Here is a 20,000-nt window from a genome sequence, read left to right on the forward strand (position 1 = left end):
CGGGGACCACATTGTATTCGTGCACCTTGATTAGCATAGCTATTTCGATAGTGAGAAAGTCTTATTATTTCCAATCACCTTGAAATAATTCGTTCACTAAAGACAACTGAGAACATGATGCAACGTAGTCCTACAAAATAACAAGTGGAAATTCACGCAAGACTTCCTGATTCCGGGAATTAGCGGATGCCTGTCGACCTGCAATTTCTGTGTGATTAAAGCTTCCCTATTTTTCACAGAAAAAATAAATTATTTCAGGGCATCGAACGTTAAATTTGGAGCCTCTGGTTTGAAGTGTATGTAATTCGCCTGGCAAGCAAAAGAGTTTTCTATGCCTGCTTTGCTCGCATGTGAAAACAAAGAGAATATTCTGAGTCCCTAATGCTACTTAGCGAATTCGTAGTAACATATTTTAAATTTCAGCTTACTTCTCATTCACGACATGTCAGTTCCTTTTTTCTCCGAAAACCTCATAAACCAGCATGTAAATGTCATGCATACTAATTTTAAGAAGTAATTTAACTCACTATCAGATATCCACAACCCTATCACCCAGAGAGAAAAGCTTGGACTAAGTCACCAGCTCGATAACTGCATTGCCCGCGTGTGCTTGCCCCTGGCAATTCTTTATTCGTACTGCAATAGCTCCCCACTTTCAAGTGTTTATATCTTAGATTGATTACGTTATGTTGAACTCTTCGCAAGAAACACTAACGACGACCGCTGGCTCAGTGCTTGGGCATCAGGCTTTCGTGGGGGAGATCGCGGGTTTTCGATAAGGATTCGGGTTCGCAATCGTTCCTTCCAATTCATAAGAATTTGACGGAAAATTCATACCTAAGGCTACTTTTGTTACCTTCCCTGAAAAAAAGACATCGCTTTAGTAGTTCTCAAATTGACTGCTGAAAAGCTCCGTTCATAGAGATGCTCAACTGAACTTAGTTGGTAATTTCGAGAATTATAAAATTTATTTATTTATTTATCCACTTTCACCACAACAGAGAAACAGGCTATGGTGGGGGTCGCACAACAGAGCGAGGCTCCAAATTAAGCACGCCCTTTTTACCCTCCCAACCATGATATACAACAGAAGACAGACGACAACACGGGGAACTACGTGCCCTACTCTTTGCGACAAGTGTGCGGGTTCTTTTACGTCCCACAGGATTATGAACATTGAAGGGTTGTGAGATGGGACCTCCGGCTTCTCGTCCTTATCCCAAAGAACTAGAGAGTCTAACCATTTGCAGATGTAATTACAAAGGCAGCACTTTCTCCTCAGGTATTTAAAGATCCTGAGTGTTGGTCTAAGTAACTGTTAAATATTTGTTTTTCCAATGGATATTTTTAGATGCGGTGCTGTATTCATCAAAGTCTTCGTACGTGGTCGTCGTTGCAATCGACTTTGGAACAACATACAGCGGATATGCGTTTTCCTTTTTAAAAGAAAAAGGCAAGGATTCCGTTTACATGAACCGAGAATGGCTTAATGAACAAGGGACACGAACCAGCAAGACACCCACGTGCCTTCTGCTCAAGCCTGATCATTTGATTCATTTGGATACCAAGCAATTGAGAAGTACGCAGATCTCCAAGATGAATCCAATGAGCAACGGTACTACTTTTTCCAGCATTTTAAAATGGCTCTTCACAGCGATGAGGTAATGGTGATGATGGTGATATTGACGCAGTAACGATGATCATGATCGTAATGAATGATTCATGAAAGATAGGAAGATTACAGAATGTGTTTGAACAACTAGACATTGAGAGAACTACAGCAATCAATGAACATGGTTTAGCCAGAGAAACTGAATAATTAGTGACTTTTATAGTTGACGAAAGTTAGCCATCATTAAAACTGCATTTGTACGGTCATTAAGGGAAAAACTTAGTTTGAATTAGCGACTTCTAGTTTTTGTTTACGTATTAATTGTTGGCCTGAGATGTATCGAGCACATTGTGCCATTTTAGTTTGAGACGAATACGTATTGACTTTTGACTTGTCTAATTTATTTATTTATTTGCCTATTTGTGTAATTGTACCTTCCTATTTTGCTAATAATTAACTTAAAGGGAAACCGTCTTCTATCAGTCCCTTCGTTTTCCTCGTGCATTTTTCTCTTTTTTGCAGAACGTCAACGCGGAAACAACAATTACAGCTGTCAATGGAAAATCTGTCAAAGCTATGACAGTGTTTTCACATTCAATGAAGTATCTAAAGGATGAGGCTCTGAAAGTGATCGGTCAACGTACTGGAGATGATCAATTTAACGTAAACGACATCCAGTGGGTTTTGACAGTGCCTGCAATATGGACGCCCGTGGCAAAACAGTTTATGAGAGAGGCTGCGTATGAGGTAAGCTGCTGGGGAACGCAATGGACGTATTGATGACTTAAAAACGCAATGCTGTTTTGCAATAAGTACATCCTAGGAAGAAAGAGCATTTGTCACATCTCTCAGAAACCCACTGCCTGGGTTGACCCCACAGTTACCAAGAATAACTGTAAACGATGAATAAATATAGAAACAAAACAATAATTTTAGTAAGAATTATTTAAAACAAAAGAAAGATTACTGACAAGTCAAGAGTTGTTGTTGTTGTTGTTGTTGTTATTTTGTACAAAACTAGATTTGATCGGAGAGTTTTACTTATCGGAAAAAGAGACCCCAGGGTCATAAACACAAGGAATTTTATAGTCATAGCACATCACGTAATAGCGATTCTTTTATTTATTCCCAAGAATTCCATTATTTTATAGGCTGGTTTGGGTTCTTCGAAAAATCCTGAGCAGATAATGATCGCTCTTGAACCCGAGGCTGCTGCAATTTCTTGTCTTGAGAAAAATTTGAGTGACTTCAAATCGGAGGCTGGGACTAGCTCTCTAAGCGGTATCCTAAGTCAACCAAATAGCCATTACATGGTAGTTGATATTGGAGGTAAGTTCGGTGTTTCACCGTTTGAACGATTTCTAGTCACAGACGACTTACGGAGGCAAACGGGCATAGGAAAATAGAGTTTTACTAACTACCTTTATATGTGCACGGTAGTATTTTACCGAAAAGATCGGTGCATAGGACACGTGTTACTGGACGTTTCAATAGGCCATTCCGCTGGAATAAGGCTCTTATGAGATCTAAATTTATTTGTACGAATCGCCCATATAGGGGAAAGGACTCGTTCACCTTTCTGGGTTTCCTCCAATAAATCTCATAAGAATTACTAAAGTGATTCTAGATCTAGATAATCTTTAGATCCATATGATATAATATAATCTTTAGACTACATAATCGTTGTTCTGTTTGTTCTTCAGGTGGCACACTGGATGTGACTGTTCACGCGATACAGAGCGACGGCTCCATCAAAGAGCTGCACAAAGTGACTGGAGGACCGTATGGGGGTATTAAGGTGAACCAAGAATTCGAAATGCTTCTTGAAGAGTTATTTGGAAAAACAAACCTTCAAAATTACCGCCGAAAGCATTGTTCAGATTGGTTATCCCTTATGAATGATTTTGAAGCGAAGAAGCGAGGAGATCGGATTCTGGAAAAGGATGTGATGATTAACATCCGACTACCACGCAGTTTTGTAACCTTGGCGAAAGAAAGCGGAAGGTCAGCCCTGGAACGTCATGGACGTGGCAACATTAAACTAAAGAACGATGAGTACCTTGCTCTCAGCTCTGAGATGATGCAGAAATTATTTCGTCCAACACTGCAGCGCATCAAGGACCATATGAAGGGTTTACTGCAACAGCCTAAGCTCTCAAAGGTCAAAACCATGCTCTTGGTGGGAGGGTTTGCCGACTCTGCTCTTCTCCAAAAGGAAATGAAAAGCACCTATGGCTCTAGTAGGATGAAAGTACTAATACCCAACCATGCTAGCATTGCAGTTGTCCAAGGTGCTGCCCTCTTCGGAAAAAAACCAACGACGATCGCGGAGAGAGTGGTGTCCATCACTTATGGCGCTGATTGCACTCGAAATTTCATCTATGGCGAACATCCGGAGGAGAAGAAGTTTGTAGCAGATGGCATTGAGAAATGCAGCGACATATTCAGTTTATTTGTCAAGGAAGACACATCGGTAAGAGTCGGGCAAAAGGTCACAAGAACATACACACTTCTTCGCGCAAGTGATACGAATATAACATTTTACTTTTTTTCTTCGGACAACCCTGATGCAAAATATACCACAGATCCTGGCATGAAAAATCTAGGTAATGTTATGGTTGTGTCACCTGACACATGGAAAGGCAAAGACAGAGAAATCGTGGTCAGCATGTATTTTGGAGGAACAGAAATAACAGCCGCAGCTTACGATGTCACCAGTGGGAACAATGCCGAAACAAAGATTGATTTTTTGCATCGTTAAACGCAGAGTTGGCGATGGACCCGTTCGGCAAAAGACGTTATCAATATTAAGCTGAACGTTGCCTAATATCGCTACTTTTCATTAACGAAAATGCAGAGTAAATGCTGGTGAATGCTATTTTATTTTCACACGTTTGAATCACTAACTTGTAGTTTAGGTTACACCTTTTAAGAGGGTTTGCTTTCTGTTTTGTAAAGCAGATATTTGAGGTTTACGTGCTTAACTATAAATGAGACATAAATTGAGATTTCCTTTGAACATGCAACAACTCAGCACTACACAGCTGATGTGCAGAGGTTAATGTGATGTCATATTCACTAAGAAATGGAACATAATAGTTAGTTCGACGAATTTACTGGGATAAAGCCTGTAACATATTTTGGCATTTTATTCCCTGTAGAATACAACTGGAATTATAAACTTTTACATGCGTTGTGTTCAATTGTCTCATTCAGTCTCTTTTCTGTATGATCTTTTTCACCTTATCTTCTTTTTATTCAGGGCTTTGCCGGCCGTATGAATGTTGTCGGTCAAATCTGGTCTCAGGTTGAATCCGTTTTTCCCTAGGTTAAATTGGTGATCTTCGTTTTACCCGGCTAGGTTGAGTATGCACTCTACCTAGTTTAAAGCAGCTATCAACCCCCCTCCCCCCCCCCAAAAAAAAGGATTGAAAACACCTATACCTTCCCTCAAGTTCTGTCCTACGAATCTCAACACCTCTTCTTAATGTTTCGTGTCATCTTATCGGTTTCTCTATTCAACATTACAACATAATAAGGGAACAAAGAACTGTACACTGCATTTACCGGTACTCGAATTGGGTCCTTCCAGATCTATAGTTTTGTGTCTTCATCACTCGTGACTACAAGGGCGAATATGCTCAACCCAACACAGTTCTTTTCATTATTTACTTTTTTTTATAATAAGTCAATTGATATCCATGTACAAAAGCTAAATCCCAACCTGACTTGCAAGGCCCTATTCCATCAAGCAACTTTACCACTCGATAATTTATCACTGTAACGTTTGCAATCTTTGACATATCTGGGGCCGGTTGAAAGAAGGCTGGTTAGCGCAAACAGATGGTTAAGAAATATCAAAATCTATAGGTTTCCATGGTATTTAACGCGGCCTGTACTATTGTACAGTTATTGAAAAAACGTTTAGCGCTCCTTTTTAGAACCCTTTATCCCCATCAATCCGTCATAGGATGTATAGTTCAGTGCAAGTACCTTGGTAGTTACAGTTTCCTTGATTCCTTACTAAACACAGGCCTTTTGATATCCAATTCTCTTTTCATTTGGAATTCCATACATATAGCTATACAATTTATTGGAAGTAAGGTTTCCTATTTCTCTGAAAATGTGTGCCATGGTCTAAGAGCAACACTTGACTCAGTACTGCGATTTTCCGAAAATTAAAAATTGTAGTAAGGAGAACTTGCACCGTGAGAATTCATAACAGAAAGGGTGAAAGTAATCGAGAAAGCCATGGCTACTGTATGTTTTGAGTAGTTATCGCAACTCCTCAGTTTTTCCCTTTATCTTCCCACTTTAGTGGAGCCGACGCGCGGAACGTAGTGGGTATCGCTCGCGGACTGCATTCCAGCGTTCCGGGTCCGAATCCCAGCTCGTGCGTTCAAAAGTTCAGTCAGCTTTACATCCATTCGCGGTGGGTAAAATGAGTACCAGTATTACTGGGGAGAAGTTGTGCATGCAACGGGGTAGGAGTGGCGCTCACCCCTGCCTTCGACTACGGTCGGCCTCTTCTCTTCTTTCTCTTCTCTTTACTCTTTCCACTTGTTTCCAGGGTCTAGACCTTCTGTTTCCATTACGCGAGAGAATGAAAAGGTAAACAAACGGAGGACCCATCCCGGAAACTATGGTTACCGCTGGTGAATAAAACCGACCAAGGTTTCTGAGGAAAATCATGTAAAGGGTAATTTTTTTTAGCCGTTAGAATTTATGCTTGCTACTTTTCAAATTAAGAGAGAACGCAACTCTAGTTTTTCCTCATGTGCCCTCATTAATGAATTAAACAATTGAATATTGATAATTCAGTTCTGGGAACACACAGATCGTATCAAAACAAATCAGTTCTGAGAAAATCAGGAAGCTCATGTCAACCGTGGTTGCTTTCCCTGCTTTTTCTTAGAAAAGGAATGCCATAACAAGAGCGACAATATAATGTAAAAGGATTTCGCATGATGATGAGCAACCTAATGAATCGTTTATTTTTTGGCTTGCGCGCCACTTAAAAGAAAAATTCCGGTCTTCCCAGAAAGTCATCAGTAGAGAGAATCAAGAAGTAGTCTTTCTATTTGGCTAGCGTGCCACTCGAAAGTAAAATTCCGGTCTTTGTAGGAAGTCGCCTGTCTAGAGAATCAAGAAGAAGTCTTTCTAAAACGCCTATGCTCTTTAGTGAAAACGCAATGGCAAATATTGGAAACAATGAGGCCGCGAAAAGGGCAAAGATTTCGGCTTTAGTGGCGTCATTACTAAAGGACCATCGGGAAGCGTTACATTTCATTCCCGACATCTTCGAACAGTTTAATGCTCTTCAAAGGTAAAACAACATTACTCGACTGTTAGTCTGGGCAAGAGTGTTACCTTGGGTTACTACAGTTACTTTATCCCTCAAAAAGTACGTCATGATGGTGCTTAAAAATTTATGGTGAAGTTTGGCCTAAAATGAAAAAGGCACTCAGTATTTCTAGTAAACATCTTATCTTAAATGAAAATCCTTAGTTTGTTGATGTACTAAATCCAGCAGAACGGAAAATATTTGATTTGCACAACCCTGGCCATATGCTCCTCTTCTGATTTACAGTTATTTTATGTTTTTTTTATCGTTGATCGCAGCAATGAGCACAAATCAACTCTGATCGAAAGGGAAAACAAAGACCTCAAACAAAAAGTGGAATCCTTGTCGCATGATATCGAGGTAAAAAACCAGAGGTAAGGGAATTGATTAGTTTACTTTAACTTCTCTATTCTACTTTTGGGGCGCAATAACTAAGCGCGTGGACAAAAATATTCCTTGTGGGACGAGTGAAAACATTCTGGGCTACATTCATGAGACTTTGAGTAAAAATATAATTTAATTAACAGGAAGTTGTAAGAGCAGGGTTGTCACAGTGGTTGGAATGCTTTGCCTCCACCATTGTGCTCAGGAGTTGATTCCCGGAATCGATACCACTTGTTGTTTGAAGCTGATCTTATTTAGCCTCCTGCGCAGACCTTCTAGTGACTCGTCAAGCAATCTGAGGAAAGATGGCGTGACGAGTCATCTGCGCAGGAGGTTAGCTCGTTATCCGATCTGGTCCAAAAGCCATTTTAATTGTCGCCTGATTTTTCCCTCTGATCTCTAGCGATTTAAAACATTTAATTATTTGAGGAGGCTAGAAAGATTAACTTTAGGCAAAGGTGGGCTTCAAATGAAAAAAAGATGACAGCACTGGCGGTCCTTTCCGTAGGAGTCCCCAATAGTACTGTTGTCATAGAAACGACACGTTATTGCTCAAAACCCACCAAGATTCTGTTTTTGGAAAAAAAAAACCTTAAAAACCTATGCGCACTAAAGTAGATACTTCGTCCAGACGCATAATGTGTCCCGTGCCCGTCTGTATACTAGACGAATTTAACAGACGCAGAAAAAATGTGTCCAAGTTCGTCCCAGACGATTTATGCGTCTCTAGTATAAAAACGGCCAATGCGACAATTTAGGCCTCAGTGTGCAGTCTGACCTTGGATGTATTAGCAGAAATCCCCGCCATGCTGAACTACGGATATAGGTTGGAGCACGTGCGAGCAAAGCAACTGTTGACTTGTCTTTAAAGATTTGTATCATATGACTCGGCAATCGTCAGAAGGCTTTAATTCGAGTTCCCTTTAAGGTGAACCGTGAAGCATATCACCAAGTGTTTATGCTTCAGATTAAAGAACAAATACAAATTCTCAATGGTAATAATTTTTTTAGAATGAAATAGACCTAGTAGGCTACTACTAGAAGGAAATTTTCGCGACAGAGAAAACGAGACCGACATTGCGTGACCCTAAGGTCACTTGAAATTTATCGACAATTTAACCAAGGGCACCCAACGAGAATATAGTTCAAAACCACTTAAACATACCATTGTTAAACGTATTTTGGTATTTAAACGGTAGATATAGGCACATCTTTATTCCCTAAAAATTTTTCATCTGCTCGGATATCCTAGCTGAAAGTCTAGTGATCCGAAAATTATAGGGATCAAAACTTACCTTTTCGAAAATTTCAGCCGGAAAAAGGCTCCCAAAAATTCTAGGGGACCTTTTTAGGGTAAGAATCCGTCTAAAATGGGCAATTGTACCATTTTTTAGATGTTCGATAATCCTAGGACAGGCAGGCAAGCAAGAAATTTTAGAACAAATATTCCGAAAATTCTAGATCTCAAATCGTCTTCCGAACAGATATTCAGGGGCGTAACCACGGGAAGGTTCCAGGGGTTCCGAACCCCCCCCCCCCCCCCCCCCCCCTCCTATTTTTAACAGTGATTTTATCCCAGCAAGAGTGCAATGGACTCTCGCTTCCTGAAATTCTTCGTTTTGTTCTATGCTTACAATAAGTACAGAGAACGTCACTGTGGTATTTATTTGCGTTTCACTTGCATATTCGGAGACGTGAGACAGAAATCCTGACATTGAAGCAGCGCTGGAGTTTTATGAGAACGACTTTCCTTCTCCTCATGTGGTTGATGTTGAGCTCCTGCGATGGAAGAGAAAGTGGTGCAGCACTGACGATGCCGAGCTTCCCGCCAGTGCAGTTCAGACACTCGCAGCATGCGATCGATAGTTCTTTCCTAATATCCACACCTTGATCCGCATTTTGTGCACGTTGCCGATAACGTCAGCTGAATGTGAACGCTCATTCAGTACACTAAGAAGGTTAAAAACATACCTGAGGTCGACCATGTCAAGCGAGCGAGAGTCTGGGCTAGAGTTGATGAACATCAATTACCACCGAGACATAAATATCGAGGAAGTGATAAACACGTTCGCTTAACGGCAACCAAGGCGTCTCCTGCTTACGTAGCGTAAACGCCAAAGTCTTGTACGTACGTAATGTAAGGATTTTAGACCAAAGGTTTTCGTTGGAACCAATTTGGAACCCCCCCTGCAGTCTGCATTTTATACCCAACCCTCATTCTGCATTTTATACTGACCGGTTACTCAGAGTGTAGTTTCCATTTCTTGTTCAATTCATTTTTTTTTTGTCATAAATATATTTTTCTACTTCACTTTTAATTTTAGCCTTAGCCTTGAAAGTTACTATATTAGGCAGTCCCATATGTAAATTTTAGCAAGTAACAGCAAGTAATTAAGTAAGGGGCAGCTTGAAGTAAATACCCAGTATGACATCTTGCAAAGAGAGAAGACAGAAGATGAACCGATCCCCATTCCTTTAGCTTCAGTAGAATTTATAGTTAGGCCAGATACCTTCTCGAAAACATCTAGAAATTCTAAAAGAACAAGTGCTGAATTAATATTTGAAAAAGTCACGGTCGTTTCGTCAGCGTATATTGAAGTACCTTTGTTTCTTCTACCAGGATCCTTTTGCCTTTTATATTATGGTAACATTTTCTCAAATCGCAATTGCTAACACATCCTCATTGAGTCTATGTATATTCAAAACCCGCAAAAAGGAATCAATTGCCTTCAGGTGGTCTGGCAGCTTCTTTCTACTAGTATATAGGTCTTGAAAAAAAAAACGTTTGTTCCGAAAGCAATACTTTCAATAAGCACCGACGGCCGACAGAAAGTGTCGGCTACTTCGGTCTCTGGTATTTTGTGCAGGTCACAGGTCGTTTTATCAATACAGAAAGTATCCTAAACATTTGTAAAGGCTAACCTTAGGTCTAAACTACAGCTTTTTAGGTCTAAGGTTAGCTTTTATGAATGTTTAGGATACTCTCTGTAATGGTAAAACAATGACATATCATATCATATATCATATATCTTTATTTACCCTCGGAGTTTTAGAGTAGCTTGGTGTAGCTAATATCTCCGAGAATTTACCCACCCAACCATGATACACCACAGAAGACAGACCACAACACCGGGAACTACATGCCCTACTCTTTGCGACAAGTGTGCGGGTTCTTTTACGTCCCACAGGATTACGAACATTGAAGGGTTGTGAGACGGGACCTCCGGCTTATCGTCCTTATCCGAGAAGACTAGAGAGTCTAACAATTTGCAGATGTAATTACAAGGCAGCATTTTCTCCTCAGTTATTTAAAGACCCTGAGTGTTGGTCCGGCCGGAGTTGAACTCACGACCTCCCGCGTGACAGCCCGGTGCTCAACCAACTGAGCCACCGGTGCGCGGTGACCTGCAGCCTGTGACCTGTAAAAAATACCAGCCGAGCTCAGAGAAGTCTGCTACTTTTCCCCCTAATTTGAATTAATTAAAGGGTTCCTTCAAACCTAAGTAACATTCATTTTTGATGGATTTGAATGATTGTGCTTTTTTAACCGCAAATTCAAAATAGCTCGAACTACAGTGAACTGCTGACTTTTTTCTGCATTTTTACCTAGGCCAACCGTCGCATTATTGACGTTATTCAATTACGTTTAGTTACGTCCACAAACATATCAGGACGTTTTATACAAAACGGTTGTTATTGAGTAATCGTTGCATCCAGACTTATTTCCAACTAAAACAATAAAGTTTTCGCTTAGTTTCATTGATTAAGCCTTTTCGTTCGTTCAGATTAAAATGACATTCTTATGGCTCGACAGACTGAACTGATTTCTCATGTTTGTAATAATAAATAAAACCGTTGCTGTTGACAAGAAATCTTCCTTTATCTTTTGCACTTAATTCGGTGTCCAGAACGATGGAAATCACAATCTTGCCTCCACTACTCAACCGGACACTCAAGCTACCGGTAGGTGATATATGGGCACGTTGCCCAGCCAAGCCACCGAGCAGTTTGTTAAGCATTGGAATAGGTACAAATGTATTAACACATCAATTCTAAAATAAAGAGAAAAGCAATGCACAAGAGCCGGACACGAAAACCCCTAAAAAAACCCGCAGGTGGAAAAAAGCGTGCCCTCAACAAAGGCAGTGATGCGACCCTCGGGGTTCCAGGGTATTCTAATTGAAAGACACTACTTACAATGTAAATGAACGTTACGTTCTATTCGCTGCGCTCAGACGAACGTAAATTATTTTCTCCTTACAGCCGATTTCAGTGCAGTGTATAGACCCGGGTTTTTGAAACATGATTCGCCCGTGCATGATTCGCCTGTCGTGATTCGACCATAATCACGTGACTCTAACAAGAAGCGTGGAACGGCGGTAAAACTCTTCGATAACAAGCGGGAGGCAGAGCCTGCATATGTAAAATAAAGGATGGCAAAGCAAAAAGTGGCCATACGGATTGTTTTCTACCAGAAGAACAACCTTGAGCGTTTGGAAAGGGGGCAATTTGAGGCCCGGCGGCACAATCAGTAGTATTTCTTGCGGTTGCCGATGTAATCATAGCCGACAAAATATATTTTGTGATCAAAAGCTCGCTAATGCCCCCATTCTTTCATTAACAGATAGGTGACGATGGTGTATTAGCAGCTTTGCTGGAATTTTGGAACACCGTTTACGCCAGAAGAAAAGCGAAAAGTACGGAAATGACAAAGTTAGCCGGCTGCGATTAGCACAAAAAGGGTTACTGCATTTAAAGTAGCAACATTTGACCAGAGAAATACGTTCTGCAAGGATTTCTTCGACGGCAAATTATATTTTCCTTCAATATGTATGTATCCTTTTTGAGTTTTGAGCCTCATGACTATTAGTTATTGCCAGAGTTGACTCAATTTGTATCACTTCGGCGGCGCGACAGTAACATGTCAGTTTCATTTTGTCATTCGCATTTTCAAGTTGTGCTTCAACTTTTAATAGCTACATCTCGGCAAAATACGACAACAAATGACACGAAAGTACGACAACAAATGACACTACAATGTCCGCAAAGCGTATGCACAATTAGGTATTTTACCCCGTACCCGAATTGTTCAATTAATTTTCTCTTCAAGTTTCAACACGAGTCGAAAATGTGTAACGCCTTCCAATCAAGAAATGTAATATTTCACTCATCAGCGATTGATGATGGCTTGAAAATAAATTATTGCAAGGGACAATTTCTGCCCTCTCACGCGTGTTGGTATTCATTTTTATCTCCTGTGATGAATTCAGTGAAAATACCATGTAATTGAGGTTTACCTGCTCAATAAGAGACGTGATGCGCCAGTCTAGTTAAACCGCGTCGATCTGCGCTGCTTTTGCCGATAAAAGCAGAAAATCGTGACTTACATGTATCTTAAATAAATGCTACCGAGGTTTTTACCTTAAATTTCGTCGAAAATAGTCTTATGTTTACACTTAAAATCTCTCATCATTTACGAAATTTGCTGAGCTGTGGTAGCCTCGCAGTCGAATCACGACGGGCGAATCATGCACGGGCGAATCATGTTTCAAAAACCCGGGTCTATACACTGCACTGAAATCGGCTGTAAATACTATAGAAATAGAATACCAAAGGAATGATGGTTGGATGCTCAGGCAATCCAAACTGACATTTACTAATACATTTTACGAAAGAATTTTTTTTTTTTTAAGTTTAATGTGCTTTATTGGCTTCCTGCATTACAATGGATTACAAAAAACGGTTACCTATATATCGCTTAATCTACTTTACATTGGTCTTAGACGCACTGACGTTAACATTTCTCTTATACACGATTAAGTAATTTCATGTATGGTTTTGCGCTTAAACTGGGAGGAGCATTTATTGTAGCTAATATCTAAGGCTTTCTATTCTGTACTTAAATAAAACTTTATTGACAAAGACAGAAAGGTGAATAGCTTGGTTTTGCATCTTACTGGTGTATATGTAGTATTTCATAAACAGGATTGTGTAATTAAATTTCTTCTGTATTTCTTTTTCATATGGGCCCGATGTGATACCAAATAGTTTCTCTTCAATTGTTGGAGCAAATTTTGAGTTGTTGGCGGTGTTAAACCATTCAATTACGTTGTTTACGAAAATCTTTACGAATAGGCAGTTAAGAAAAGTATGGTCAATTGAATCCTTCTCACCACAGTAGAGACATTCATCGTCCGTTTTAATACCATATCGATGAAGCTCCTTTTTAGTGACTACGATCCTATGAATTAATTTAACTGGAATTCTTTCAATTTTGTCTCCTTACAGACGCTCTTTAGGGAGGTGAAAATTGTTTTTCAGGCATTTTCACCAAGTCTTATTATACTGTTCGACTTCATTGGGCCAGTCTGACTGACAGTGTGAATTTTCTGGTTTAGTAAACCGTAGAAGTCTCTAGTTTTAGCATTTTCCAATTGTATTTGTGTAGAGTCGTTTAGCTCAAACAGGAAGTTATTTCTTATATAAGGTTCATTTGTCAAAGGTTCATTTGTCAAAGGTTCTGTATTTCTTGCTTTGATTACTAAGTATTTTGGGATTGCGCTGGTAACTTGATAAAATTGGAGAAAATTTGTATTGCAGTTATACTTGTTATGAAATTCTTGGAAAGACAGTAGCTGACCATTACTGTTCAGTAGGTCTCGGATGGACACAACTCGTTTATTCAGCCTCCAACCTCAATGTTCCTCAAGAAATAACTCTGATAATTAAGACAAAAGTGTTCAACTTCCTATGGAAAAATAAAAGAGATAAAATCAAAAGAGCTGGGCTTTATCAAGATCGAGAAAAAGGTGGCATACGTATTACAGACATCGAAATTATGGTTAAAGCTCTGAGGCTCGCTTGGATCCCAAGGCTATTGACCCCAGAAATAAGTAATTGGAAAACGATTCCAGATTATTACCTTAGCAAAATTGGAGGTTTGAACTTTCTATTGAGATGTATTTATGACGTAAAATATATAGACAGTGGTCTCCCCCTGTTTTACAAAGATATTCTTACTTTTTCCATGAACTAAAAAATCTCTACAGCTACGATGGTATGCAAGATATGGTCCTATTTAATAATAAGGAAATTCTCGTCGGAGGAAGACCTGTTTTTATTAAAGAATGGTTTGACAACAATATTTTACGAAAGAATATTACAGTTAATGCATCATAACGGCTACAATCCCAAATTAGCAGTTATTTCTAAACGTTTAGATACGTCTTCAAGGACATACATGTCCTAAGCACAGTCCACAGCGACAGTGTAATTTAAGTAAGCGTTCTGATAAGTTGGTGCTGTTACTAACCACGGAGGTGGCCCCTCCCGATCTTAAGCTATGCAGGCCATAAAGCTTGTAATCTAAGCCAAGTTCCTTGAGACAATTCTTAAATATCTCCCTACATCTTGTGTATGAGAGCTTACCTCCATACAACTTGTAAGTATTGGAAGATTTGAACAATCTTAAAGGTCTAAAGAGTGGTAAATTGCTGTTAAGATCTACCTCAGTCATCTTACTGATGTATGAGCGGACAAGCGTTCTTATACCCCCTACACATAAATCTCAAATAAATCATTACTGATCATCATAAGAGTAATAGAGGCCCAGTGGTCAAATATAATCAAAACTCCATACGGACAGCTAACATTTATCCAAAGAATCTCTTAGAGCCTAACAACGAATTGGTATTCCGGCCATGTTTCAGAACAGTCCTTCCGCTAAACAACTTATAATCCATGACAAAACTAAAAAATTCCTGCCAATAATGGGCCAAAAATGCGACAAAGGCCAGAATGGTACAACTAAAGTAGCCACGGCCCTGGATGTATACAAATAGTGAATCTTTCTCTGGATTAAATTTACCGGGGGAACAACAAGGCAATTTTCCCCTGTCAAATTCTGGACGAAGAAATCCACTCCGCTACATCCTGGGTTCCAAAATCTCGAATAAAACTTGACTTTCTTGTTATAGAAATTGGCAAAAAAAGTCCACTGTATGTGGCCCCCAAATATAATCCAGGAATTCAAAAAAGGAAGTTGTGATCAGTGCCAATCGTCTACATCAATAATACGGCTAATAAAATCCGCCCTATCAAGCTTAGTTGGGGAATCCATTGCATTTCCAATTCGATTCCATTATCAACACAAAATTGAAAAATGTTAAGGGCTATAACATGTAAATCTTTCCTCATGCTTCCAACTTGGATAATTCTACCGCCATTTTGACTGTCGGAAAACAATTTGATGTAAGAGCCTTTAAGAGGCAAAAATGACTCTAGAGCAAATACAATAGTTGTTAACTCTCTCCAAGTAGAACTCATGCCACCTGTTCACCGTTAACAATTAAATGTGCACCACATCCTGTGGCACTAGGGTCAGAATAAACAACATATTTAGACGGTCTGAACGGACAATCTACAATTATGCTTTTCAAATTCACTCTGTCCAAATTGGTTTCCCAAACCTCAATTTGTCTTATACAATACTGATCCAAAGTAAACTTCGAATCCCAATCCTGCGCTGCTGCAACAGATATTGTGCAGTATCTGGTCATAAGTCTGGAAATGTTCCCAAATACTGCACCAGCGGAAATAATTTTACCCAAAAGGAAAGCTGATTCTCTAGCGGACACCATGAAACGTTTTTGCGACATTCTTTGAACACAGTCCGCAATACTAGACAGGTGTCTATCCGAAATTCCGATAGTTCCGAGAATAGTGTCCCAAACTATACCTAACCACTTAATGACCTGACAAGGAGTCCACTGGGACTTCTCGTCGTTGGTAATGAAACCGGCTTTCCATAAATCAGATCTAATACAGACAGCTAACGCTGGCACAGGAGACTTGATCAGAATCAATTAACCAACCGTCGTCCAGGAATAGAGCAACACTGATTCCATGGATCCTCCAATATTTTTCGAGTGGCTTAAGACACTTTGTAAAGATAAAAGGGGCTGAGGCCAATCTCCATTTGAGACGTTTACCATGAGTACATGTACAGTCAGTAACCAGTAGCTACAACTTCGATCCAACAACAACGTTAACAAGAACATCTCACTTAAACTTGAGCTCGCTCGCTTAAATCCGAAACGTCTGGACAACAACAAGTCTTATGTAAATAGGCTGTTAATAGCGAACACGTGACCATTAACTTAATTCTAGAAAATTGATAACTTCGTTTCTAGAAAGTTCTGGAACAACAATAACAGGTAAGCCGGAAACTCCAGAAAACTCTCGATATAAATAACAGACAGAACAAACCCACCAAGGGTGAATATCAAGGGCCATTCAATAATCCATGTTATTAAAAACATCGTTCATGAAGATGATTGCATATTGAGACATAGGAAACTCGTCAGGGGTAAAAATACTAAAAACTAAAAAACGTATACACGGCTAAGGTAACGACGTATGAATGAAGAGCGACACAGAGACATTATCTTCACAAACGCGAGGGCAACAAGGCCAAGCTATCGCTCAATATCAACGCACTAAACGAAAAATAACACAGCGATCGAGAATGACTAACAGAGACCCCTATCCTGTGCAACCCAAACAAAAACTTACAGCATAAAACACAAACTAGAGGCTGTGCAGCTACACATCAGAAAACCACCGAGGGTGAATGTCAAGGCCGTCTAGGTTATGCTCGCAAAGCATGGTTCATAAACGTCGATATTCCGCGCGTACCCAAACAGAAAAAACCCACCAAGGTCCTCAGGGACACTACCCCAAATAAACAAAAAACATAAATCATAAAGAACAACAAATAACGAGGCATAACAAACTCGGCCCCTAGGCTGTGCAACTCAAACAAAAGCATGTAGCAAAAACCGAAAGCTAGAGCGTAATGAACAATAAAAAAAAAAATAGAACTCAGGAACGCAAACATTACTTCGGCAGCTAGCTATAGCCTAGTGGGAAAACTGAGACCTATTGCGTAATCACGGAAAAAAATAAGAGGAACTAGACCAAAACTACGGATCTTGGCCAGGCTTCCGACGAAACGATTTGGAACATCTGGAAGAAAAAAAAACCCAGTGGACAAAGCGACTCCAGTGCAGACCAACGAAACATAGGCACGGCCAGAAACAAACGAAATTCCAAAGTGCAATAGGCTGCAGCAGACGCTCGGATGAAAACAACTATGGAGGTTAAACAGACAGGAGGGCATAAGAAACTAATTTTCATGCACCAGTCGAGAGCAAAGGCGTTCACTCCGGAAGACCCATGCTGATAAAACCTTGTAATAAACTTAAGGAGCTAGCGATGTAAAGTGACATCCAAATCAGTCACAGGACTGCGGACGCCAAAGAACATCTAAGGCAGAAAAATATTATCGTTCACTATGTATACAGTCAAAGGCTACGTTGCCGATGACAACGGCAAGAATTAGGCTGAGCTTTCTTAGAATCCATTGGACGGTTGGCGGATAAAATACAATCATTCACCATGTTATCCTCAAAAAAATGTCGTCATCTTGGCAATCTCAACGGCAAGGAAGCTAAGCAATTTTGATGAAAAACGTACCCTCAAAATCAATTTAACGGTCACAAGGAGAATTGGAGGCATCTAAAAAGACTAGTTCCACAAAGGAAAACCAACGATTTGCACAAGATCTTGCTTCCAAGAATAAAAATTCAGTCAGGCATTTTGGGCGACAGCAAAACTTGTAAATTCCAATTAACGGAAAAATTTATGGCACGAAAGGGGATTCTAGTCATGAACCTGGATACAGATCCGACACAGCTAACATGCAAAATAAGTTACAACTGACGAAAGCAGGTTATCAAAACTGGAGAACAGGGGTACGATCCGTGATAGATCATCGGACACTGTCAGGAATTTCATTCTTTTCCCGGCTGCACAAATAAGCGGAAGGATAAATCGATAACAATCCCAGATACTTCAGATGATAAATTGAGTTGATAACTTGAGTTTTTGCCTGAATTCTGAACAGTGACAGGGAGCGGAATAAATATAAACGTGGCACAAAAAATTCAGCATTGGAAGCCTGAACGAAAACTCAGTGGTGCGAATAAAATGAGACAGACGGTAACGTTGGAAAACTGAAAGGTCTTCAAAGTTTCTCTGTAACTTTCACAGCAACAACGGTAAATGAAAAATTCATCACCATAAGCATATCGAGAGACTAAGGCCACTGATAATGCGATTTGGTTACAGAGAGAAAAGGAGACACGGCTGTCCAGTGGCCTGGCAAAGCAAACGCCAGGCCGGTCTAGTGTCTTCGACCAAACTTCCCTTGGCTTTAACAAAATTCGTGCGTCCCAACGCAGTAGCGGGATCTTCTACCACTTCTAAAATTGATTTGCCGGTTCATTTCTCTTGAAGCTGTAATGTAATGGAACCTCTCAATTCCTGTCAAAGTCTCGGGGGCAACTGAATCGCTTGAACTTTTCAGCTCCAAAGTAGAATTAAAAACGGTAGCACTAAACTGTGAGAGAAAACTCTCAGTTGCTTTTGGAAACGGACTCCTTGACTTCGGCATCATCCATAAGGAGAACGAGACAGGACTTGGCTACTCGACTTAAACCAGCTTCCTACTTCAAATTTCAATTTATCGAAACTTGAGAAAGTATGTTCAATTAGGGTCTGTGATAACGGAGCCAGTGCACCTCACCTTTCGTATATCCTTTTTTTCACATGGTTGCTTTTTTCGAAATTTAATAAGAATCTACTCTGCAAGATTTCTTCTTCAAGATTTAGTTATAGTACATCTTAAATGATAACGAGAAAGTGTTAGCGCTAATTCTAGTCATACATCTATGGGGTTTGCATAGTCGAATTTCATCAGGAAGTGATCCTGACAAAGTGAGGTATTCGGTCTTAGGTAAAGGCGACTGTTTGAATTCATTATATCTAAATTGGCTTATTCTTAACCTTGGGTTAAACCAGATACTGCTTTTACGCAGTATCCAGTTCAGTTAAAAACTACACAAATCTATCACTAATAATCATGTTTGTTATATTTTCAAAAAGTGGTTTACTCGGTTTTCCTTTGTTGAGGAATGAGACTCAAATTTTTATTGTCAACTGGAATTAATTAACAATTATCGGTACTCTTTTGGACATAAAGAAAAAGTTGATTTGTTTGCTTGTTTTGCTCTTAAATGCGAGCGAACAAGTGCTTTTTTAATCCGTTTGCCCAACTGGTTTTCGTTGTGCCTCGACAGTGACAAGAATATTTTGCCCTTATGTTATAACACGTATTCGCAATGAGCCTCTCGTAAAATTAGAGGGGAAATCTCACTAGCTTGTGTTTTCAGAAGTTTGTTTAAATTAAGCACCCAAACGTTATTTAAGTGTTGGAGCGGGTCTTGTTTGAAGTTCGTCCTTTCTTGGCGTATTTTGCCGATTCTTGTTCCAAGCCAAGCTGGCGTGTTTCAATGAAATATATCAAAATGTTAATGATCTCGTTTTCAGAGACAAAGTGGAATAAAGTACATCAGTAAATATATGTTATTCACCGGCCGGGAGGTCCGTATTGGGAAAAACTGTGCCCGAGGTCTTAGGTAATTCTATTCTTAGAAGGTAGGAGAAACTATTAAGAAAAACTCTAAAAGTCATGTTTTAATTTTACGCATTGTTGGGTAATAAAATTCGCTTTCACTGGACGGTAATAGCTTTCGTCAG

The 20,000-nt window shown here is 39.8% G+C and overlaps 1 protein-coding gene and 1 pseudogene across 1 annotated transcript in view; both read left to right on the plus strand.

Annotated features, from left to right (window-relative positions):
* LOC138010697 (heat shock 70 kDa protein 12A-like) overlaps positions 1 to 4,796 on the plus strand; it is a 5,308-nt pseudogene extending 512 nt beyond the window's left edge.
* Positions 4,797 to 6,599: 1,803 nt separating this feature from the next.
* Positions 6,600 to 20,000, plus strand: part of LOC138009845 (uncharacterized) — an 18,595-nt gene continuing 5,194 nt past the window's right edge. The window contains exons 1-2 of the mRNA XM_068856840.1: positions 6,600 to 6,938; positions 7,235 to 7,330. Coding sequence (XP_068712941.1) covers positions 6,784 to 6,938; positions 7,235 to 7,330 — 251 coding nt within the window. The 5' untranslated portion in view covers positions 6,600 to 6,783. The remainder of the gene's footprint in view (positions 6,939 to 7,234; positions 7,331 to 20,000) is intronic.

This window comes from Montipora foliosa, chromosome 7, assembly GCF_036669935.1.
Source record: "Montipora foliosa isolate CH-2021 chromosome 7, ASM3666993v2, whole genome shotgun sequence".
Lineage (NCBI taxonomy): Eukaryota > Metazoa > Cnidaria > Anthozoa > Scleractinia > Acroporidae > Montipora > Montipora foliosa.